The sequence below is a fragment of the Eubalaena glacialis genome, chromosome 12 (assembly GCF_028564815.1).
Source record: "Eubalaena glacialis isolate mEubGla1 chromosome 12, mEubGla1.1.hap2.+ XY, whole genome shotgun sequence".
Lineage (NCBI taxonomy): Eukaryota > Metazoa > Chordata > Mammalia > Artiodactyla > Balaenidae > Eubalaena > Eubalaena glacialis.
This window is the reverse complement of record NC_083727.1, coordinates 105,372,303-105,399,092: the sequence shown is the minus strand read 5'-3', so window position 1 is coordinate 105,399,092 and position 26,790 is coordinate 105,372,303. Positions and strand designations below refer to the sequence as shown.

The following is a 26,790-nucleotide window of genomic DNA, read 5'->3' as shown; positions in this document are numbered from 1 at the left end:
CGTCTTACTAGTTACAAAGCACTTTCATGTACTCTGAATCACAGCCCTGTGAGATAAATAAGGCACATAACATTGTGCCTGCTTTGATGGTACAGAAACCAATTGTCGTTGGGTATCCTTGCAAGCATGCCTTTTAGACAGTCTACCGTAATAACTGTCACAACTCCTTCACCTCCCTCTCTCCTTTAGCATCTTGAAGGGCAGGATTAGGGTTGTTAGTGACAAGAGTATTTACTTCTATAGGCAGTAGTTCACATTTGCCATTGTATTTTTCACATTGCCATTTTCATTGCAAAAATGTGATAACTGTGCTCTTTCCTCTTTGCCAAATTTCTGTTACATAACTGCTGTTATTACAGACAAGAAGGTTGGCATTATGACTGCACAGGGTACCCCAGACAACCTTTACTGTGTCAATACCTGGCCGGCTGCCCAAGAGACCCTTGGGGAGCTCCAACAATCAAACAAACAAAGAAACAAACAACCTAAGCTCCCTGGTGATTCTGCTACAGAGCCAGGTTTAAAATCATTATGTCACATGGGAGAAGATGACGGTGTGGGAAGACGCAGAGTTAGCGTCTCCCCACAACTAGGGAGCCTGCTGGTCGCTGGTGGGGGACTCTGATGCCCAAGGAGATTGGAGGAACCCCAAAGTGAACCGGTAGGATGTAGGGGGACTGAGTGGGGAGGAGAAGTGAAGACCAGACAAGATCAGTGCCCCTGAGGCCGGGGAGATCAAGAGAAGCAGGCGGGAGGGGCCGTCCAGGAGGAGTGAGAGAGGAGCAGAGGGCGATTGCCCCGCCCACTCGGGCACGGGGAGCCTGCTGAGCTCCGAGGTCGGTCCCCTCCCCACCAAGGCCCACCCTTCCCTGCCGGCCGCATTGGTCCTGGGGGCATAGGAGGGAGGCCGGGGAGATCAGGAGAGGCAGGCGGTGTGGGGGAGAGGTGGCCCTCTGGGAGGAGCGGGAGAGGAGAGGAGGGCGTTTGCCCCACCCACTTGAGCCCAGGAAGCCTGCTGGGCTCCCAGGTGAGGTCCCCTGCCCTCTGAGACCGGGGTGGGGGGGGCACGCCTGGGCCCCTTCTGTTCCTTGAGCCTAAGCCCCACCCCCCCACAGCCCCCAGGGCCTTTTCCAGCCCTGTGGGTCCTGAGCATTGGCCCCGCCCACCACCCAGACCTCACCCTTGCTTAGGCCCCGCCCCCCACAGCCAAGGCCTCCCCCCCTTTTTTTTTTTCCTTTCCCTCCTCTTTTTTACTGTTGTGGTACTGATGTACCTTCCAGTTGTTGATTCATCTATATTTTTATTTTTACATTCTTTCTAACATATCTGTTAGGTTCCTAGTCTAATTTTATTTTTTTATTTTTTTTATTTATTTATTTTTTACCTCCCCACATGGCTTGCGGGATCTTGATTTGCAAGCCTGGGGTTGGGGGGAAGCTCCTGCAGTGGGAGCTCTGAGTCCGAACCACTGGACTAACAGAGAACCTCAGACCCCAAGGAATATTCACCGGAGTGAGGTCGGTCTCACGGAGTTCCTCATCTCAGCACCAAGAACCAGCTCTACCCAACAGCCTACAAACTCCAGTGTTGGAAGCCTCAGACCAAACAACCAGTAAGACAGTGACACAATCCCACTCATAAAAATAAAAAAAAAAAAGCAAAAAAATATGTCACAGATGAAGGAGCAAGGTAAAAACCTACAAGACCAAATAAATGAAAAGGAAATAGGCAATCTACCTGAAAAAGAATTCAGAGTAATGATAGTAAAGATGATCCAGAATCTTGGAAATAGAATGGAGGCATGGATTGAGAAAATACAAGAAATGTTTAACAAAGATCTAGAAGAACTAAAGAACAAACAAACAGAGATGAACAACACAATAACTGAAATGAAAAATACACTACAAGGAATCAATAACAATAACTGAGGCAGAAGAATGAAGAAGTGAGCTGGAAGACCAAATGGTGGAAATAACTGCCAAGGAGCAGAATAAAGAAAAAAGAATGAAAAGAATTGAAGACCTCTCAGACAACACTAAACACACCAACATTCGAATTATAGGGGTCCCAGAAGAAGAAGAGAAAAAGAAAGGGTCTGAGAAAATATTTGAAGAGATTATAGTTGAAAACTTCCCTAACATGGGAAAGGAAATAGTCACCCAAGTCCAGGAAGCACAGAGAGTCTCATACAGGATAAACCCTAGAAAAAACACACCAAGACACATATTAATCAAACTGTCAAAAATTAAATTCAAAGAAAAAATATTAAAAGCAGCAAGTGACAAACAAAAATAAAATACAAAGGAATCCCCAGAAGGTTATCAGCTGATTTTTCAACAGGAACTCTGCAGGCCAGAAGGGAGTGGCAGGATATACTTAAAGTGATGAAAGAGAAAAACCTATAACCAAGATTACTCTACCCAGCAAGGATCTCATTCACACTCAGTGGAGAAGTCAAAAGCTTTTCAGACAAGTAAAAGCTAAGAGAATTCAGCATCACCAAACCAGCGTTACAACAAATGCTAAAGAAACTTCTCTAAGCGGGAAACACAAGAGAAGGAAAAGACGCACAAAAACAAACCCAAAACAACTAAGAAAATGGTAATAGGAACATACATATCGATAATAACCCTGAATGTAAATGGATTAAATGCCCCAACCAAAAGACACAGACTGGCTGAATGGATAGAGAAACAAGACCCATATATATGCTGTCTACAAGAGACCCACTTCAGACCTAGGGACACATACAGACTGAAAGTGAAGGGATGGAAAAAGATATTCCATGCAATGGAAATCAAAAGAAAACTGGAGTGACAGTACTCGTATCAGATAAAATAGACTTTAAAATAAAGACTGTTACAAGAGATAAGGACAGACACTACATAATGATCAAAGGATCAATCCAAGAAAAAGATGTAACAATTATAAATGTTTATGCACCCAACAAAGGAACACCTCAGTACATAAGGCAAATGCTAACAACCATGAAAGGAGAAATCGGCAGTAACACAATGATAGTAGGGGACTTTAACACCCCACTTACACCAATGGACAGATCATCCAAACAGAAAATAAAGAAATGCAGCTTTAAATGACACAATAGACCAGATAGATCTAATTGATATTTATAGAACATTCCACCCAAAAGTGGCAGAATACACTTTCTTCTCAAGTGCACACAGAACATTCTCCAGGATAGATCACATCTTGGGTCACAAATCAAGCCTTGGAAAATTTAAGAAAATTGAAATCATATCAGGCATCTTTGCTGACCACAATGCTATGAGACTGGAAATCAGTTACAGGAAAAAAACTGTAAAAAACACAAATACATGGAGGCTAAACAGTGTGCTACTAAATAACCAAGAGATCGCTGAAGAAATCAAAGAAGAAATTAAAAAATACATAGAAACAAATGACAACGAAAACACGAAGGCCCAAAACCTATGGGATGCAACAAAAGCAGTTCTAAGAGGGAAGTTTTTAGCAATTCAATCTCAACCCAAGAAACAAGAAAAATCTCAAATAAACAATCTAACCCTACACTTAAAACAACTAGAGAAAGAAGAACAAAGAAAACCCAAAGTCAGTAGAAGGAAAGAAATAATAAAGATCACAGCAGAAATAAATGAAATAGAAACAAAACAGTAACAAAGATCAATAAAACTAAAAACTGGTTCTTTGAGAAGATAAACAAAATTGGTAAACCCTTAGCCAGACTCATCAAGAAAAAAAGGAAGAGGATGCAAATCAATAAAATTAGAAATGAAAAAGGAGAGATCACAACTGACACTGCAGAAATACAAAGGATTATAAGAGACTACTACAAACAACTATATGCCAATAAAATGGACAACCACAGAGAAATGGACCAATTCTTGGAAAGGTAAAATTTTCCAAGACTGAACCAGGAAGAATTAGAAAATATAAACAGATCTATCACAAGTAATGGAATTGAAACGGTAATTAAAAATCTTCCAACAAACAAAAGTCCAGGACCAGATGGCTCCACAGGTGAATTCTAGCAAACATTTAGAGAAGAGCTAACACCCATCCTTCTCAAACTCTTCCAAAAAATTGCAGAGGGAGAAATACTCCCAAACGCATTCTATGAAGCCACCATCATGCTGATACCAAAACCAGAAGAGATCACAAAAAAAGAAAATCATAGACCAATATCACTGATGCACATAGATGCAAAAATCCTGAACAAAATACTAGCAAGTGGACTCCAACAGCACATTAAAAGGATCATACACCATGACCAAGTGGGATTTATCCCAGGGCTGCAAGGATTCTTCAGTATATGTAAATCAATCAATGTGAAACACCACACAAATTAAGGAATAAAAACCATATGATCATCTCAATAGATGTAGAAGAAGCTTTTGACAAAATTCAACACCCGTTTATGATAAAAAAAAAAAAACTCTCCAGAAAATGGGCATAGAGGGAACCTACCTCAACATAATAAAGGCCATATATGACAAACCCACAGCAAGCATCATACTCAATGGTGAAAACCTGAAAGCATTTCCACTAAGATTAGGAACAAGACAAGGATGTCCACTCTCGCCACTTTATTCAACATAATTTTGGAAGTTCTAGCCACAGCAATCAGAAGAAAAAGAAAGAAAAGGAATACAAATTGGAAAAGAAGAAGTAAAACTGTCACTGTTTTCCAATGACATTATACTATACATAGAAAATCCTAAAGATGCCACCAGAAAACTACTAGAACTAATCAGTGAATTTGGTAAGATTGCAGGATACAAAGTTAATGCGCAGAAATGTCTGGCATTCCTATACACCAACAACGAAAAATCAGAAAGATAAATTAAGGAAACACTCCCATTTACCATTGCAACAAAAAGAATAAAATACCTAGGAATAAACCTGCCTAAGGATGTGAAAGACTTGTACTCAGAAAACTATAAAACACTGATGAAAGAAATCAAAGATGACATAAACAGATGGAGAAATATACCATGTTTGTGGATTGGAAGAATCAATATTGTGAAAATGACTATACTACCCAAAGCAATCTACGGATTCAATGCAATCCCTAGCAAACTACCAATGGCATTCTTCACAGAATTAGAACAGAAAATTTTACAATTCATATGGAAACACAAAAGACCCTGAATAGCTAAAGCAATCTTGAGAAAGAAAGAGAGAGTTGGAGGAATCAGGCTCCCCAACTTCAAACTATACCACAGAGATACAGTAATCAAGACAGTATGGTACTGGCGCAAAAACAAATATAGATCAGTGGTACAGGATAGAATGCCCAGAGGTAAACCCACGCACCTATGGTCAACTAATCTATGACAAAGGAGGCAAGGATATACAATGGAGAAAAGACAGTCTCTTCAATAAGTGGTGCTGGGAAAACTGGAGAGCTACGCGTAAAAGAATGAAATTAGAGCACTCCCTAACACCATACACAAAAATAAACTCCAAATGGATTAAAGAGTTAAATGTAAGACCAGACACTATAAAACTCTTAGAGGAAAACATAGGAAAAACGTTCTTTGAGATAAACCACAGCAAGATCTTTTTTGACCCACCTCCTAGAGGAACGGAAATAAAAACAAAAATAAACAAATGGGACTTAATTAAACTTAAAAGCTTTTGCACAGCAAAGGAAATCATAAACAAGACAGACAACCCTCAGAATGGGAGAAAATATTTGCAAATGAAACAACAAAGGATTAATCTCCAAAATATACAAATAGCACATGGAGCTCAATATCAAAGAAACAAACAATCCAGTTTAAAAATGGGTAGAAGTACACCATGATCAAGTGGGGTTTATCCCAGGAATGCAAGGATTCTTCAATGTATGCAAATCAATCAGTGTGATAAACCATATTAACAAATTGAAGAAGACAAACCATATGATCATCTCAATAGATGGCAGAGAAAGCTTTCAACAAAATTCAACACCCATTTATGATAATAACTCTCCAGAAAATAGGCATAGAGGGAACTTACCTCAACATAATAAAGGCCATATATGACAAACCCACAGCCAACATCGTCCTCAGTGGTGAAAAACTGAAGCCATTTCCACTAAGAACAAGAACAAGACAAGGTTGCCCACTCTCACCACTATTATTCAACATAGTTTTGGAAGTTTTAGCCACAGCAGTCACAGAAGAAAAAGAAATAAAAGGAATCCATATTGGAAAAGTGAAAGTGAAATTAAGAAAACACTCCCATTTACCATTGCAACAAAAAAAATAAAATACCTAGGAATAAACCTACCTAAGGAGGCAAAAGACCTGTATGCAGAAAATTATAAGACACTGATGAAAGAAATTAAAGATCATACAAATAGATGGAGAGATATACCGTGTTCTTGAATTGGAAGAATCAACATTGTGAAAATGACTATACTACCCAAAGCAATCTACAGATTCAATGCAATCCCTATCAAACTACACTGGCGTTTTTCACAGAACTAGAACAAAAAAGTTCACAATTTGTATGGAAACACAAAGGACCCTGAATAGCCAAAGCAATCTTGAGAAAGAAAAACAGAGCTGGAGGAATCAGGCTCCCTGACTTCAGACTATACTACAAAGCTACAGTAATGAAGACAGTATGGTACTGGCACAAAAACAGAAATATAGATCAATGGAACAGGGTAGAAAGCCCAGAGATAAACCCACGCACATATGGTCACCTTATCTTTGATAAAGGAGACAAGAATATACAGTGGAGAAAAGACAGCCTCTTCAATAAGTGGTGCTGGGAAAACTGGACAGTGACATGTAAAAGAATGAAATTAGGACACTTCCTAACACCATACACAAAAATAAACTCAAAATGGATTAAAGACCTAAATGTAAGACCGGACACTATCAAACTCTTAGAGGAAAACATAGGCAGAACACTCTATGACATAAATCACAGTAAGATCCTTTTTGACCCAGCTCCTAGAGAAATGGAAATAAAAACAAAAATAAACAAATGGGACCTAATGAAACTTAAAAGCTTTTGCACAGCAAAGGAAACCATAAACAAGACCAAAAGACAACCCTCAGAATGAGAGAAAATATTTGCAAATGAAGCAACTGACAAAGAATTAATCTCCAAAATTTACAAGCAGCTCATGCAGCTCAATATCAAAAAAACAAACAACCCAATCCAAAAATGGGCAGAAGACCTAAATAGACATTTCTCCAAAGAAGAGATACAGATTGCCAACAGACACATGAAAGAATGCTCAACATCATTAATCATTAGAGAAATGCAAATCAAAACTACAATGAGATATCATCTCACACCGGTCAGAATGGCCATCATCAAAAAATCTACAAACAATAAATGCTGGAGAGGGTGTGGAGAAAAGGGAACCCTCCTGCACTGTTGGTAGGAATGTAAATTGATACAGCCACTATGGAGAACAGTATGGAGGTTCCTTAAGAAACTACAAATAGAACTACCATATAATCCAGCAATCCCACTACTGGGCATATACCCTGAGAAAACCATAATTCAAAAAGAGTCATGTACCACAATGTTCATTGCAGATCTGTTTACAATAGCCAGGACATGGAAGCAACCTAAGTGTCCATCAACAGATGAATGGATAAGGAAGATGTGGCACATATATACAATGGAATATTACTCAGCCACAAAAAGAAACGAAATGGAGTTATTTGTAGTGAGGTGGGTGGACCTAGCGTCTGTCATACTGAGTGAAGTAAGTCAGAAAGAGAAAAATACCTTATGCTAACACATATATATGGAATCTAAAAAAAAAAAAAAAAAAAAAGGTCATGAAGAACCTAGGGGCAAGGCGGGAATAAAGATGCAGACCTACTAGAGAATGGACTTGAGGACACGGGGAGGGGGAAAGGTAATCTGGGACAAAGTGAGAGAGTGGCATGGACATATATACACTACCAAATGTAAAATCGATAGCTAGTGGGAAGCAGCTGCACAGCACAGGGAGATCAGCTCGGTGCTTTGTCACCATGTAGAGGGGTGGGATAGGGAGGGTGGGAGGGAGGGAGACGCAAGAGGGAAGAGATATGGAGATATATGTTTATGTATAACTGATTTACTTTGTTATAAAGCAGAAACTAACACACCATTGTAAAGCAATTATACTCCAATAAAGATGTTAAAAAAAAAAATGGGTGGAAGACATAAATAGACATTTCACCAAGGAAAACATACAGTTGGCTAAGAGGTACATGAAAAGATGCTCAACATCACGAATTATTAGAGAAATGCAAATCAAAACTACAATGAGGTATCACCTCACGCCGGTCAGAATGGCCATTTTCAGAAAATCTAGAAACAGTAAATGCTGAAAAGGCTGTAGTGAAAAGGGAACCCTCCTGCACTGTTGGTGGGAATGTCAGTTCATACAACCATTATGGAAAACAGTGTGGAGGTTCCTTAAAAAACTGAAAATTGAACTACCGTATGACCCAGCAATGCCACTACTGGGCATATACCCTGAGAAAACCATAGTTCAAAAAGAGTCATGTACCACGATGTTCATTGCAGCACTATTTACAATAGCCAGGACATGGAAGCAACCTAAGTGTCCATTGACAGATGAATGGATAAAGAAGATGTGGCACATATATACAATGGAATATTACTCAGCCAGAAAAAGAAACAAAGTTGAGTTATTTGTAGTGAGGTGGATGGACCTAGAGTCTGTCATACAGAGTGAAGTAAGTCAGAAAGAGCAAAACAAATACCATATGCTATCCCATATATATGGAATCTAAAAAAAAAAATGGTACTGATGAACCTATTTGCAGGGCAGGATTAAAGAGGTAGACATAGAGAATGGACTTGATGACATGGGGTGGGAGGGCGAAGCTGGGGCAAATGAGAGTAGCATTAACATATATACACTAACGAATGTAAAATAGTTGGCTGGCGGGAAGCAGCAGCATAGCACAGGGAGATCGGCTCAGTGCTTTGCGGTGACCTAGAGGGTTGGGATAGGGAGGATGGGAGGGAGGCTCAAGAGGGAGGAGATATGGGGACATGTGTATGCATATGGCCGATTTGCTTTGTTGTGCAACAGAAACTAACAGTATTGTGAAGCAATTTTATTCCAATAAAGATCCATTAAAAGAAAAATAAAATCATTATGTCTATGGAAAAATTCCACCATACGACTGCTGAGTAGAGTGTGGTAAAATTCTGGAATCCTTTGGGATGGTCTGTTTCTGCGTTTTGGCCAAAATGAATTTTGACTTTTTCTTCTTGTAATAACAGGATTATTTTGGTTCTGTGTTCATACCTCCCGCATCTCTTCAGAGCTTATTATTACAAGGCAGTTTTTAATGAGCCTTTGAAGACCTTCATTTCTGCATTTATATTGGTAGATTCATTGCTGTCATTACGTTCTCCTTGGTGTTTCATAAACATCACTTTCTAAGGTATTTACATGTATTGGTTTATTTTTATAAATTTATTTATTTTATTATTTATTTTATTTTTGGCTGTGTTGGGTCTTCGTTTCTGTGCATGGGCTTTCTCTAGTTACGGCAGGCAGGGGCTACTCTTCTTTGAGGTGAGCGGGCTTCTCACTGCAGTGGCTTCTCTTGTTGCCGAGCACGGGCTCTAGGCACGTGGGCTTCAGTAGTTGTGGCGTGTGGGCTTCAGTAGTTGTGGCACACGGGCTCAGTAGTTGTGGCTCGTGGGCTCTAGAGCGCAGGCTCAGTAGTTGTGGCGAACCAGCCTAGTTGCTCTGCGGCATGTGGGGTCTTCCTGGACCAGGGCTTGAACCCATGTCCCCTGCATTGGCAGGAGGATTCTTAACCACTGCGCCACCAGGGAAGCCCACATATATTGGTTTAAAAAAAAAACCCACTAATTTATTTCAGAGTTGTCAGTGTCCACAATGGATAACATGCAAATTAATGTTAGTCCTTTCTATCCCCTTGATAATCTTTCACATTCCATTTGGAAATTTTAAATTTTTGGTGAAGAGCAAAGCTTGAGTTCACCCTTTCTGAGCAACAGCGTCCATACTGCTCATGGGTTTGCCTTTCTTGAAGTGCTGAGCACTTGGCACTTGTGTATCTTTGGATTTTGACTTCTTGATTAGTTATATTCTTGGACAAACAGCTATTAAACAGATACTATTTAAGTCTGGAAACTCCTATACATTTCTTATCTCCTCAGTCCTTTTTCTTAAATTATTCTTTTTTAAACTTCCTCTAAGTTTGGTCTACTTGAAATTAGATGTCCTGTTACAGCAGTGTCTGATGGCCCTTGCTTGACCTTGGTCTTCGTGCATCTTGCTTGCTGTTAGGTCTCGTTTCCACTTATAGAACTAAGTATTGGTGGACTGGTTTGAGATTGCTATTAATCTTTCTGTTGTGAATACAAGCAAATTAAATATACCAAATAGAGTTAGGATAGTTACTAAACAAACATTTTTTTTGATATATTAGCTGACTATTAAGTCCTCTTCTTAAACCAGCCCAGGACAATAAATGTTAGGTTTTATTTCACTTTTTTAGTTTTATCTGTTTCATATTAGTGATGGGCTATTCTCAAGCTGTCAGTGACTTGAATCTTGTTTGGGAATTGCTCTCTGCCATCTGTGAACTATTTTGTAAGTTACATTTCTAGATTTTAAAGGCATCTGAGAAGACTTTACATGAAGTCTGTTTAGGATGCAGAAAAGAAAATAATGGTCTTGGTTTCACAGCAGTCATTACAATTAATTTTTTTCCCCCATTTTTGGCAGCTAGCAAGATCTTTCCCACTAATTTAATGTTTAGAAAATATGTTTGGCTTTGATTTTATTTTATTTTTTTATTGAAGTGTAGTTGATTTACAATGTTGTGATAGTTTCTGATGTTCAGCAAAGTGATTCACCCCTTATATATATGTATATGTGTATATATGTGTGTGTGTGTATATTCTTTTTCAGATTGTTTTCCATTATAAGTTATTACAAGTAACTGAATAAAGTTCCCTGTGCTATACAGTAGGACTTTGTTGTTTATTTTATATATAGTAGTGTATATCTGTTAATCCCAAGCTCCTAATTTATTGTTTGGCTTTGATTGTAAATACATGCATAGAAGTCATTGCAACGTTAGGCCAAATATTTTTTTTCATAATTTTATATAAATTACATATAACTTTTAAAATTTGAAACATGTTTTGTCCAGTATTGATTATTTATTACACTTCTCAATTTCAAATTTTCTTGAGTTTTTTCTCCCACGAGGAGCAACCAAAAAATTGCTGGGAATGGCATGGGTCTGAAAATTGGAGGTCCTCTTGCCTTGCGTAGATTCAAATTTGACCAGAGTGTTCTTTGCATCTTCCCTTTCAGTCTTCTCCAGCCACAACTGTTACGTCGCCTAATTCTACACCAGCTAAAACTATTGACACATCCCCTCCAGTTGATTTGTTTGCAACTGCATCTGCGGCTGTACCAGTCAGGTTAGTTCATGAGAATGCAGCGAACTGTTTATTAATTTTATGATCAGGTTTTCATTTTATTTTTGTGTACCAAACCCAAATGACTTCACAAAATGAAATGTAGTCCTAGTAAATGTGTGATATTTTGGGTTATTTTCAGGTACATAGACTAAGTTCTTCTATACTTCATGCAGTTACTTAGGCTTGTACCTCTCAAAGTGTAAGGAAGACCTAAGCTGTGGAACTCACCTTGTTGCTCACACATTTGGGAAAGGAAGTGGAAGAAAGATGCACACACTTCAGGTTCTTCTGAAATGGATGATATGGACAATGTTTTCTGAAATTAGTTTCTTCTTGTGTGAAATTTAAAGGGTGTCTTAAAGTGCTAAGAAATGAGATGAAATGAAGTGAAGTGAAATGAAATGCTTGTAGTTGCAGGCCAATTACTGGTGCATATGAGGAACTCAAACTCTGGTGGTAGGAAGAAACCATCAGGATGAGCCTAATTGCTTTTTTAAAAAAATTTATTTATTTATTTGGTTGCACCAGGTCTTAGTTGCGGCAGGCAGGCTCCTTAGTTGTGGCTCGTGGGCTCCTTAGTTGTGGCTCCAGGGATGCTTAATTGCAGCTCCAAGGCTCCTTAGTTGTGGCATGTGAACTCTTAGTTGTGGCATGCATATGGGATCTAGTTCCCTGACCAGGGATCAAATCCGGGCCCCCTGTATTGGGAGTGCGGAGTCTTATCTACTGCACCACCAGGGAAGGCCCCTTATTGCTTTCATAGTGCCTAAAGGTCAGAACAGTAGTGAGAAAGGGGGGGATGACTGTAAAATCTCTGGGCCACCTGAAATGAAGCCTCAACTCAGAGAGGCTTCCTCAGATAATAATTTTAGGTCAACTCTTTGTTTGGTTCTTTAGCCTTGAGAGCATTCTAATCCCATCTTGTAGTATCTGTGACTCTGATTATGAATGCCCTGTATTTGGAGACTTGAATTTTGAACTGAGCAATAAAGCCCCATAATGTACGCATGTTAACTATGCACGTTACCCTCTACTTGCTTAATTCTGCTTTTATAATCACAGGCTTGGTAAAGCCAAGTCCTTTCTGCCTCTATACTAAGATAAATTGCTTCTTATAAAAGCTTTGATTCCGGTCTTAATAATAAATGTTTCCCTATTCTGGCTCTTAGACCAGTCGTATTTATGAAATAGACATCAAAACTAGGCAAGTTTCTGGGGTCTTGAAACTTTTTTTTTTAAGCAGCAGAATCCTTTTTTCAAAAAAATATTGCTGGGAAATCTAATACGTAAAAAAGATAAAGATGGAATGGCTGTTTATAAGGAGGGGTGGGGAACCTGGGACTCTGATGGCTTAGTACCTGGTCTGGCAGCCTTTAAGCCAGTGCTCCTTAAACCTGACTGTACAGTGAAACCCCTGGGGTTGTAGTAAAATGAAGACTCTGATGTAGTAGATATGGGTTAAGCCTGGGATTTTGCATTTCTAACAAGGTCCCAGGATGCTACTAGTTTGGAAACCACACTTTGCATAGCAATGCTCTAGGCTCCTCCTTGGAACTTCTATAGATGGAGGAGCTTTGAAAAGCGCAGCCCCAGTTGAATAAGAGTGAAAAATACGGAATTATTTTTAGGTGAGGTCTCTTATAGGCAAACTTGATGTGTTGTAGTTTAACTTAGTAAAAAGGTACAATAGTGATTATTCATTTTAGTATTCTTTAGTTTATAAATAAATTCTTCTTTTCAAGTTAAGAATTATTTACCATACTACAAAAAAAAATACAAAAAAAACTTTAGAAAATAGAGAAAAGGAAAAAAATTACCAATAATTCTCTTACCTTTAATATTTGGAGTATGTTTCCTTTTGTCACAGCCCTCATAACCAGCATTTCAGATGCTACCCAGTGGACATAACATGTTTAAAATTCCCCCTTATTTTGAGGCATTTAGATTTTCCCTTTTAATTTCTGCTCTGTGATTTACTGAGTGACCCATTGCTTGAAGTATAATTTAACTTTGCAAGAGTTGGCAAACGATGGCCCATAGATCAAATCTAGCCCACTCTCTCTTTCTGTAAATAAATTTTTATTGGAACAAAGGCATGTTCATTTGCTTACGTACGGCCTACGTCTTATTTCACTCTGCACTGGCGGAGTCGAATAGCGATAGAGACTGTCTGGCTCGCAGACCTAAAATTTTTAGTATCTGGCCCTTTACAAAAGTTGTTTGCCAACTCTCGGTATAGAGGAACATATGCTTTACTGCTGTACTTTACAAAATATTATTCTCTTACTGGATTTAAAATAGCCAAAATCTGTGATGTTTTCTGCATAAGTCTTTATTTAAAAAGCATCTTTACATTTTGAAATTTCAGAATCTGATTTTAAAATCATATTTTCCTTTCAGCGCTTCTAAACCATCTAGTGATCTCCTGGACCTGCAGCCAGACTTCTCCTCCGCAGGGGCGGCAGCAGCCGCGACACCAGCACCACCACCACCACCTTCAGGAGGCGCCACTGCGTGGGGGGGTGAGTGAAACCAGGCAACCACGCCATTTTTCTATTTAGTTGTTTTTATTCAGGCTGTAATTGTTATACTCACCTTCTGATTATCCAAAATGGTGCTAGAAACTCGGGGAGAAAATGTTAAGAATGGCATTGATTGATTGATTGAACTATATATTGAGAGAGGGAGACAAGACAGAAAAAGTACCCATAATACAGTGAAAATATTCGAGTAATCATATAGTTTTTTAGTTTAAAAGCTGGAACAATGGGAGTATTTTATCTTCGCTGTTCTCAAATTCTGATTATTTTTAGTAATTGCTCCCTAGAGATGCAGGCCTTAGAAGATTGGGTGTTCCCATGAACTTATGAGATTACTCAGGGGCAACATTTCGAATTTGGTTTGTTCAGATATGGTCTCCTTCATGGATTCCTTTAGACCTTAATTGGTTTTATTCACATTGTATTTGACTTCGTGCAGTTGAAATCTGGGATAGATTCTTGTTGGTGCCACGAAATATCCATACTAAACTAATTAAGAGGAATCACACCTAAATGCTTGATTTCCATTTTATTCATGGATCTTGGGGAAAAAATTAAGCTTTTATATGTTTTTAATTAAGCATATTTAATACCAATATAAAAATTAAGTTAATTACTGCTTAATTCTCAAAGCTTCACAGAGTTGGTGTTAAATAACTTACTCGACTACATCAAACTATCAAAATAAAAAATTGTTTAAGTTTGAAAATGGCTCGTAGGAACAACACAGAGGGAAACAACACAGAGGGACTGACACAGGAGGTGTCCCATCGTATCTCCCCATAGAAACGATACTTCGGCAGCCACCCACAGATAAAAGTGCCTTTGTGGGAGCTTTGGGATCCAGGTAAAAGGTTGCAAAGCCAAAGTGGAGCCCAAGACCAAGAACAGTTTATTTGAGAAGGCAAGCCTACTCCCAGGTGGGAGGCTCGCCAATGCTGGTCCTGGCAACAGACCTGGAAACACTGCCATGCCCCTGTGGACTCACTACAGTCCTGTTTGGCCATGATCCTGCCACCAGTAACATCTGCCAAGGGACCAGAGAGGAGTGTACACACCCATGCCTTGGGTAACAGGCCTCCTGTCCTTGGTCTCAACTGTGGATCCTGAAACTGCCTGTGACCCAGCTCCAGCCTCTCTCAGTCATGGTCCAGGAGCAGTCCTGCCTGCCCAGGGATCCAGCAGGAGACACACCTGTCTGTGCCCTCAGAGGCAGGCCCAGTGACCTTAATCCAACCTCAGATCCTGAAGCAGCCTTGTGACTAGGCTCCAGCCCCGCCCAGCCTCACTCAGGGAGCAGTCCTACCCACCCAGGGACCTTGTGGGAGACACACTCATCCATGCCCCTATGGGCAGGCCTATAGATCTTGGTCCCAACTGTGGACCTTAAAGCAACCTTCTCACTTCATTTAGCCCCACTTAGCTGCAGTCCAGGGCTAGTCTGGCCTAGCCAGAGACCCAGCAGGAGCTACACCCAAACACGTACCTGGTAACAAGCCCACCATCTCTGAACCCAACTGCACATCCTTAAGTGGACCCTTGTCCCAGCTCCAGCCCTACTAACCAAGGTCGTGAAGGCAGTCCTGTCCACTCAGGAACCAGGAGGCAGGAACTACACCCACCCAAGCCCCTGGTAATAGGCCCACCAACATGGACACTACAGCAAACCCAGAAGCAGCCACATGACCCAGCCCCAACCCCACTCAACTGCAATCCCAGAGGCAGTATCATCAGCCCAGGGAGCTGACAGGAGAAGGCCTTTACCTGCCAAAACCAGTGTTTAAAAACAGGAAGAGGTGTTTGCTCCTTCAGATGCACAGACACCAACACAGGGCTACACAGAATACGAAGAATCAGGCAAACAAACATGACACTGCCAAAGGAAACTAATAAATCTCTAGTAACTTACCCTAAAGAAATGGAGATCTATACATAGCCTGATAACGAATTCAAAATAATTATCTTAAAGAAACTCAATGAAATACAAGAGAACACAAATAGGCAACAAAATTAAGTCAAGAAAACTATACATGAACAAAATAAGAAAATAGAAACCATAAAAGGGAACAAAACAGAAATTCTGAACGAAACAGAATACAATGACTGAACTGAAAAGAAAAACTCAGTAGAGTGCTTACTTGATCAGACAGAGTAAAGAATCAACAAACTCAAAGATAGAGCGTTAGAAAATAGCCAATTAAAGGAACAAAAAGGAAAAAAAGTGATGCATACAGGACCTATGGGATGCCATAAAATGAATGAATATATGCATCATGGGAGTCCCAGAAAGAGAAGAAAGCGAGAAAGAGAAGAAAGCTTATTTAAAGAGATAATGGCTAAAAACTTCATAAATCATAGGAGGGATATGGACATTTAAATTCATGAAGTTCAAAAGTCTCCAAGCAAGATCAATCCAAAGAATATTACCTGAGACACAGTATATAATCAGATTGTCAGAAGTCAAAGACAAAGAGAAACTTTTGAAAGCAACAAGAGAAAAGCACCTCCTCACATACAAGGGAACCCTGATAAAGCTATCAGCATATTTCTCAGCAGAAACCTTGCAGGCCAGGAGTAAGTAGCATGATATATTCAAAGTCCTGAAAGAAAAAACTGCCAACCAAGAATACTATACCTGGCTAAGTTGTTCTTCAGAAGTGAAGGCGAGAAAAAGGCATTACCTGACAAGCAAAATCTGAGAGAATTCATCACCACTAGACCTGTCTTACAGGAAATGCTAAAGGGATTTCTTTAAGATAAAACAAAAGGATGCTAAATAACAATGAGAAAATGTATGAAAGCACAACCCTTGAACAACATGAGTTTGAACTGTGAGAGTCCACTTATACACAAATTTTTTTTCCACTAAATATGTAATACACAACTAAACAATACATGGTTGGTTGAATCTGCAGAACTGTGGATATGGAGGACCAACTGTAAATGTATAGGTGGATTTTTGACTGCATGGGAGGTTGGCTCCCATAACCCCTTTGCTGTTCAAGGGTCAACTGTATCAAACTCACTGGTAAAGGTAAATTTGTAGTCAAATTCAGAATTCTCTAATACTGTAAATGTGGTAGGTAAATCAGTTTTAACCCTGGTATGAAAGTTAAAAGACAAGAGAATTTAAAATAACTAAAACTACAATAATTTGCTACTACATACACAGTATAAAAAGATGTAGAGTGGATAATATGTGGAAAGTAGAGAAAGGTAAAAGTGTCCATACTTTTTGTATGTGATTGAAGTTAAGTTGTTATCAGCTTAAAATAGACTGTTAAAACTATAAGATGTTTTATGTAAGCCCCATGGTAAACACAAAGAAAAAAACCTCTACTAGATACTAAAAATAAAGAGAAAGGAATCAAAGCATACCACTGAGGAAAATCATCAAGTCACAAAGGAAGAGAGCAAGAGAGGAAGAAAAGAACAAAGGAACTACAGGATGGTCAGAAAACAGTAAACAAAATGACAATAGTAAGTCCTTACCTATAAATACTATAAATTTAAATGGATTAAATTCTCCTATCAAATAATAGAGTAGTTCAGTGGATATTAAAAAACAAACAAACAAAAAACAAGATCCAACAAGCTAGTGCCTACAAGGACTCCTTTTAACTTTAAGAACATGCATAGCCAAGGTGAAGGGATGGGAAAAGATTTTCAGTCAAAATCTATCACAAGAAACAAAGAAAATCACTATATAATGATAAAATCAATTCATCAAGAGGATATAAACGTCAAAATACCTGAATATATAAAGCAAATATTAACAGAACTGAGGGGAGGAATAGACAACCATACAGTAATAGTGGGGGGCTTCAATATGCCAATTTCAACAATAGATAGATCATCCAGACAGAAAATCAGTAAGAAAATAGCAAACTTGAATAACAGTTTACCCCAAATGGGACCTAATAGGCATAAACAGAAAATTTCATCCAACACAGCAGAATATACATTCTCCTCAGGTGCACACAGAACATTCTCCAGGGTAGATCATATGGGACACTAAAAATTTCTTAACAAATTAAAGAAGATTGAAGTCATATCAAGTATCATTTCTGACCTTCAGTGGTATGAAACTAGAAATCAGTAACAGAAGGAAATTTTGAAAATTCACAAATATGTGGAAATTAAATAACATAGCCAACCAATGAGTCAAAGAAGAAATCAAAAAGAAATTAAAAAGAATCTTGAGACAAAGGAAAATGGAAACACAACATATCAAAAGTTGCATGATTCTACAAAAGCAGTTCTAAGAGGGATATTTATAGCGCTAAATGCCTCCATTAAAAAAAAGAAAGATCTCAAATAAACAATCTAGCTTTACATCTCACAGAACTAGATAAAGAGCAAACTTAGCCAAAAGATAGCAGAAGGGAAGAAGTAATAAAGATTAGAGTAGAAATAAATGAAATAGAGACTAGAAAGACAATAGAAAAGATCAACAAAACTAAGGGTTGGTTTTCTGAAAAGATAAACAATTTCTTACGGCTAGACTAACCAAGAAAAAAAGAGCAACAACTCAAAAATAAAATTATAAATGAAAGAAGAAACATTATAGCTGATACCGTAAAAATACAAAGAATCATAATAGACTACTGTGAGCAATTTATGCCATAATTGGATAACCTAAAAGAAATGGATAAATTCCTAGAAAGATACAACTGACCAAGACAGAATCATGAAGAAATAGAAAATCTGAACAGACCCATATGAAATAAGGAAATTGAAGCGGTAATCACAAACCTCCCAACAAAGAAAAACCCATGACCATATAGCTTCATGGGTGAATTCTACCAAACATTTAAACAGGAATTAATGCCAGTCCTAGTCAAACTCTTCCCAGAATATTTAAAAGGAGGGAATACTTCCAAACTTATTTTTTGAAGCTAGTTTTACCCTCATTCCAAAGCCATATACAGATACTACAAGAACATGGCTGCAAGAATCCTTGACAAAATATTAGAAAACTGAATTCAGCAGCAAATTAAAAGGGTCATACACCATGATCAAGTGGGATTTATCCCTGGGATGCAAGGATGGTTCAACATGTGCAAGTGATACACACCACATTACAGAATAAAGGATAAAAATCATATGATCATCTCAATAGATGCAGAAAAAGCACTTAACAAAATTTAACAACCTTTCATGATTAAAACTCTCAACAAATTAGGTAAAGAAGGAATGTATTTCAACATAATAAAGGGCATATATGACAAGTCCACAGCTAACATGATGCTTAATGATGAAAAGCTGTAACCTTTTCCTCTAAGATTAGGAACAAGACAAGGATGCCTACTCTCTCCACTTCTACTCAACATAGTACTGGAAGTCTAAACCAGAGCAGTTAGTCAAGAAAAAGAAATAAAATGCATCCAAATAGGAAAAGAGGAAATAAAATTGTCTCTGCAGATGACATAATCTTATATGTAGAAACCCAAAAGACTCCACCAAAAAACTGTTAGAACTAATAAACGAATTCCGTAAAGTTCGAGATACACAATTTATGTACAAAAATCAACTGCATTTCTATACACTAACAACAAACTATCTGAAAAAGAAATGAAGAAAACAATCCCATTTACAGCAGCATCAAAAAGAATAAAATACTTAGGAATGAATTTAACCAAGGAGGTGAAAAACCTGTACACTGAAAAGTATAAGACATTGATGAAAGAAATTGAAGATACATATAAATGGAATGATATCCTGTGTTCATGGATTAGAAGAATTAATATTGTTAAAATGTCCATATTACCCAAAGTGATCTACAGATTCATTGCAATCCCTAGAAAAATTGTAATGGCATTTTCCCATTAATAGAAAAAAATTTTGTCTTCATACAGACCACAAAAGACACCAAATAGCCAAAGAAATCTTGAGAAAGAAAAATAAGGCTGGAGGCATCAAACTTCCTGAAATCAACCTATATTTCAAAGCTATAGTAACCAAAATGGGATGGTACTGGCATGAAAACAGACACCTCAACCAACAAAACAAGAGAATAGAGAGCCCAGAAATAAACCCATGCATATTCAATTAGCTAACCTTTGACAAGGATGCCAAGAATACAAAACAGGGAACAGATAGTCTCTTTAATAAATGGTGTTGGGAAAACTAGATATCTATGTGCAAAAGAATGAAATTGGAACCTTATCTTACATCATACACAAAAATTAACTCAAATGGATTAAAGACTTAAATACAAGATCTGAAACCATAAAACTCCTAGAAGAAAACATAGGGAAAAAACTCCTAGACATTGATCTTAGCAGTGAATTTTTTGATTTGCCACCAAAAACACAGGCAACAAAAGCAAAAATAAGCAAGTAAGACTACATTCAAACTAAAAAACTTCTACACAGCAAAGGAAACAACAAAATAAAAGTGCAGCCTATGGAATGGGAGAAAATATTTGTAAAAAAAAAAAAACCCAAATAACTTGATTTTAAAATAGGTAAAGGACATAAATAGATATTTTCCAAGCAAGATATGCAAATGGCCAACAAGTATATGAAAAGGTGTTCACTGTCATTAATCATTAGGAAAATGCAAATCAAAACCACAGAGATAGCACCCCACACTTGTTAGGATAACTGTTATCAAAAAGACAAGAGATAACAAGTGTTTGGTGAGGGAGTGGAGAAAAGGGTACCATTATTCATTGTTGCTGGGGATGTAAATTGGTGCAGCCATTATGGTTTATTTTTTATTTATTTTTATTTTTAAATTTTTTTTTATTGGAGTATAATTGCTTTACAATGTTGTGTTAGTTTCTGCTATACAACAAAGTGAATCAGCTATATGTATACATATATCCCCATATCCCCTCCCTCTTGGGCCTCCCTCCCACCCTCCCTATCCCACCCCTCTAGGTCATCACAAAGCATCGAGCTGATCTCCTTGTGCTATACAGCAGCTTCCCATTAACCATCCATTTTACGTTTGGTAGTGTATATACGTCAGTGCTACTCTCTCACTTCATCCCTACTTCCCCTTCCCCCCCCGAGTCCTCAAGTCCATTCTTTACATCTACGTCTTTATTCCTGCCCTGCCACTAAGTTCATCAGTACCGTCTTTTTAGATTCCATATATGTGCTTTAGCATATGGTATTTTTCTCTTTCTGACTTACTTCCCTCTGTATGACAGACTCTGGGTCCATCCACCTCATTACAAATAATTCAATTTCGTTCCTTTTTATGGCCGAGTAATATTCCATTGTATGTATATACCACATCTTCTTTATCCATTCATCTGTCGATGGACATGTAGGTTGCTTCCATGTTCTGGCTATTGTAAATAGTGCTGCAGTGAACATTGTGGTACATGTGTCTTTTTGAATTATGGTTTTCTCAGGGTATATGCCCAGTAGTGGGATTGCTGGGTCATATGGTAGTTCTATTTTTAGTTTTTTAAGGAACGTCCATACTGTTCTCCGTAGTGGCAGTACAGCCATCATGGAAAAAATATAGAGGTTCCTCAAAAAATTGAAAATAGAACTGTCACATGATTCACCAGTCTCACTTCTGGATGGATGGAGATCTGCACCCCCATGTTCATTACAGCATTATCCACAATAGCCAAGATATAAAAATAACCTAAGTGTCTGTCAACAGACAAAAGGATATTAAAAAAACACATTGTATATATTCAATAGAATATTATTTAGTCCTTTAGAAAGAAAGAAGTCCTCCTATTTGTTACAGTATGGATGAACATGAAGGACATTATGCTACGTGAATAAACCAGACACAGAAAGACAAATGTGTATGATCTCACTTCTGTGTGAAATCTAAACTCATAGATGCAGAAAGTAGAAGGGTGGTTGCCAGAGGCTGGTGGTGGGCAACAGAGGGCAGGGTATGGAATTGGAAGACGTTCAAAGGGTACAAAGGGTCAGTTGTAAGATGAATAAGTTTTGGAGATCTTATATACAGTATGGTTACCATATTTAATAATACTGTATCGTATACTTAAAATTTGCTAAGAGAGTGAATCTTAAGTATTTGCACTACAAAAATACAGTAACTATGTGAGATGATGGATGTGTTAATTTGATTGTGGTCATCTTTTCATAATGTATATGTATATCAAATCATCACATTGTGCATCTTAAATATATACAATTTTTATATGTCACTTATACCTCCATAAACCTGAAGGGGGTGGGGAGAAACAGCACTGGTAAAAGACATTAACTGACTGATGAGGAAACCGGTAAGACGATAAAGCTGGCTCAAAGAGCGTTTTGAGGAACTGGCTACTTATAGACATTTGAAAGGAAATGTTAAAATAAGATGGCTAGGTTAAGTACAAAACTGGTTAATGTCCAGTAGAGCAGTAAAAATCATGTCTTGAGGTTATATTTTTTCCCAGACAGAGCATCACTAGCAGACAAAAACTGTAACTCAGTATATCATTTCAGAATCAGAGTCCTTAATTAACAGTTAAATTGCAGCATCAAATGAAGATACATTTCCACAGGTAATTAAATAATCCTTGGGTGAGTTTGGTAAACATTGGCAATGTAACATCAACACTACCTGCTATAATCTCTTGGTTTTATTTCCAAGTTTTTGTGGTAACAAAATAAACAAAAATAACTGCTTGTGAAACAAAGTTGCTAACTATATTTACAAGCATTTAAATATTGGTGCTTTTCCATTTAAATACTTAAAACTTCCCCTTGGTTGAAAGGTTCAACTCCTAAGCCTACAGCTATCATTTTTTTAATAAAAATTTTCTTTCAACTACACTTAACTTTATTAAATTTCAATTGGTAAAGGAAAATATTTTTGTTGAAGAGATTTTATAAGGGCCTTCTGGTTTTCATGTTTTTTCCTTCTGAGCTTCATCTTTCAGAAATGTTTGATTATTTCAGTTTACTAATAATTTTCATTGCCACAGTATCTTATACAGTATATCATGTTTTCCTATTTATTTAAGAATGCTTCAAATCCAAATCCTTAAATCAGGCTTTCTCTGTCATAAAATTCATATAAATGACTTTCATAGAGCTTTTATAATTTAAAATTTAGTATTAATTATAAATTTGTAGGGTTATACAGAATTTTTTTTCAGTATTATATGAATGTGTTAACTCTAATTCTCTCAACTAATTAGATCAGTAGATTGTTCACACTGTAATTTTTAGAACTTATTAAACATTTAGTTGTTTAGTGATTTAGAACTTTAATGAATAAACAGTGAAATTGTAAACTGTCTCCTTTCACTGTATTCTCCAGCATCAAATTGAAGAGAAATTGTGTCTTTTTTGTTTGGTTGGTTTGTTTGGGACCAAAATAATAATAAATGAAAAAGAAAAACCCTTGGTGAAATCTTTTTAAATTGCATTGTAACATTTTTATTTATATTCATCTTCAAGTACTTTTTGCTAAGACACATAATATTATAAGGAATAAGTTATAATAACCAACTTTATTATAACACATTTCAGTCTTTACTTGTTAGGAATAAATAACTATTGATGATTGAAACATTGAGGTGTCAGTGGATATAGAAGAAAGCAGATTAGTGTGGTTTTAACCAGGGCTGTGCAGTGTGGACCCGCAGTTTGTGCCTTGCCCAAAGGCAGGGCGAGAGGCCTGAAATCCAGCCTGCTTTCTGCTAGCCAAGCTGTGGGCTTTTTTCGTCCTTGAGGAAGAAGTGCTTTTCCTGTTCCAACCTGCTGGCCCAACGGGAGCACTTTTTTATAATTAGTACAAAACACATTATAGTGTATCAAAATGTTGGCTTAGGGCCTGATGGTTAGTATTAGTCTTTTGTCTCGACAAAATATCTACAGCTCCTTTCATAGCAGTAGAAAAGTCAGCTGGGGAGAAAAATACTAATAAGTAAATTCTCTCATTCCTAAGCAAAACAGTAAAAATTATACGCCTTAAGAAATTCAAGTAGGGAATTCCCTGGTGGTCCAGAGGTTAGGACTCAGCGCTTTCACTGCCAGGGCCCGGGTTCAGTCCCTGATCGGGAAAAATAAGATCCCACAAGCCTGCACACACGGCCAAAAAATTAAAAAGTAAAATATGTATCTTATTTAAAAAAAGAAATTCAAGTAAACTAGTGAAATATGAAATTGATAAATGTTACCTTCAGTTTACATTTATCCTATAGATACCCAGTCGTATTTGAAGAGGATGCTAAATTGTTACCAATATGTTTTGGCTCATTTGACTAAGCAAAAAATTAAATACGTAAAACGACTTTCTCAGTCTTGTTTGATAAGATCAAGCCACTTCACTATTATTGTAGTTTATTTGAATTATGTGTAACTAGATGGTAAAATGCAAACTCTAAAACTCTTTAGACCTATTTGGATGTTCTTATCCGACCACAGTGATAGTAAGAGGATTTCATTTTCAAATGAGTGTGGCCACATCAGTTGTTTACAGATTTCTCTTGGGGGTTCTGGGTACGGATGAATATTGCCATTTTAGGGGACATATTGTAAAGGATAGTATTTCTTGTCATTGGGGTAAACCAAATTTTAGCAAATTCATATTTTAGTAAATTTAATTTAAATAGTGCATATTCCATGTGGCATTCTGCCAGCCAGTAATGAACCTGGAAGAATACAGAGTGTTTTTAACATCCCTACCTTTCTCCCCATAAAAGGGAGAGTGTTTTTTTCCTTCATAATAAATTCACCTCTCTGCACAAACAAATGAGTGTGTGTGTTGTTGTGTGTGTTGTATTTCTATGCATGTTAGAAGTGGAAAATGCGTAATTTTTTATTGTAAATGCTTGAAGTGAAATTTCTGCTTTTTGAGAAATACAGAATTACTGCTAGGGTTTAATTAGAGTTAATAGACTTAATAGAAGTTAATTTACACATGCTGGAACGCTCATCAATATTATGTGATCACATGACTTTAATAGTTTCCATGAGAAATATTAGCTACAGTACAAGCAGTTTTTGTGACCCATATTACCATTTGCTTGTTAATTAGATCTGGGGGGGGCACATCTGCAGGCTGTCTTCAAACACATTCATGTGTACACACACACACACATACACACACACACACACACACATATACACATGCTCTCTCTGAAAGATTTATAGAAGCTTTGAAATTCACAGTCCTATAATGAAAAATTATTATTTAACTTAAATGTTAGTTATTGCTATTTTTTTATTGAAGTATAATTGACATGCGACATTATATTAGTTTCAGGTGTACAACATAGTGATTCAACATTTATACACATTGTGAAATGATCACCACAATAAGGCTAGTTACCATCTAAGCTATTGCTATTATTAACTTTTATTATCGAGCATTTGATATGTTCTTGGTATGGGCGAGCACTTAAATATATTAACACATTTAATCTTCATAAAAACCTGAAAAGTTCAGCTCCATCTCACTGCACAATATAGATTTCCTTGTTAATTTAGTTGTAGCTCTGTTTCCTTGGTTACAGAGAATATTTTCTAGCAATTTCTATAATACAAACAACTCTGATTATGTACTACTTGCAAATGGATTGAACTCTTATGCTGAAGTGGGGTTTTTTTGTATAGTTTAATCCTCTATAAAAAGTAGCAGTTTTGAGAATATTTAATAACCATCCTCATCATCTTGTAATAGGAACTTGCTTTTATAGTAGAGAAAATTTTGCATAAAACAAGGAATATATAACATAAATTATATTTCATCTAGAAAATTAAGATTTTGGAGACTAACACCTGTGGTTTCCAAGAGCGGAAAACATTTTCAACATCAGTTATCCACCAATATGCTTAATCATTGTACATTTATTTTCCTAGGAAATTTTACTTTCCATCTTCCATCATATCATTCTCATCACCCTCTATCTGAACAAAACACTAGTTAAGAGCAAGGAACTAATATTTTAATCTTTCATACTTCTTTTTAAAATCTTTTTAACCTCTCTCTCCTTCTAGTACACAGAAACAGTCTTCTCCTTTCTCACTTACCAAATGTATGAAATAAATTACCCGTCACCTGTGATAGACAATGGGAGGTCTGGAAGCTGTTAAATCACATGGCTCTTAGCTCTTCTGCTAAGTCACACTGCAGCTTGAAGTAGCCATTGACAAGGGCAGGGCTAGGGAGAGCCCCACCAATGCCAGGAGAAGAGAGAATCCAAGTCTCTCTGGCTTCTGATGACCCACTTTGGTTTCTAATTAATATTTTTAGGACTTAGGACTGTAGAGTAACAGTTGTATTGGGCCAGGTCCGGTTGGCTTGAGGAATGATTGGAAGGACCTTCTACTTCTCAGGATATGGGACCTGGACACCTAACAGCAGAAAATACCCTAGCCCTACGTCAGCTATTCACTAGGCGTACATTCTAAAATTTAAAAACTATTTCTAATGTTGAGAACTCTATGTGCTATAATTTCCTAATGTTACTATGAAATATGTAAGATTTAGTTTTAGGAAGAGCCTTGATTATCTTAGTGGAACTGTAGAGTGCTTTATTGGGTTCACAAATTACATAGTTAAATTAATGTGATAATTTTTTTCTTCCAGTTTTGTTGAGACATAATTGATGTACAGCGCTGTAGGTTTAAGGTGTCCAGCATAATGATTTGACTTGCATACATCATGAAATGATGACCACAATAAGTTTAGTGAACATCCATCATTTCATAGAGATACAAGATTAAAGAAATAGAAATTTTTTTTCCTTGTGATGAGAACTCTTAGGATTTACTCTCTTAACGACTTTCATATATAACATATATAACATGGTGCTGATTATGTTTATGATGTTATATATTATACCCCTAGTACT

At 37.3% G+C, this 26,790-nt stretch overlaps 1 protein-coding gene across 25 annotated transcripts in view; it reads left to right on the top strand.

The window, feature by feature from the left end:
* The window catches only part of SNAP91 (synaptosome associated protein 91), a 159,025-nt gene that overhangs the window by 80,985 nt on the left and 51,250 nt on the right, over positions 1-26,790 (top strand). For all 25 annotated transcript variants that reach the window (XM_061207596.1, XM_061207595.1, XM_061207592.1 and 22 more), the window contains 2 exons: positions 11,342-11,451; positions 13,852-13,973. In XM_061207596.1, coding sequence (XP_061063579.1) covers positions 11,342-11,451; positions 13,852-13,973 — 232 coding nt within the window. The remainder of the gene's footprint in view (positions 1-11,341; positions 11,452-13,851; positions 13,974-26,790) is intronic.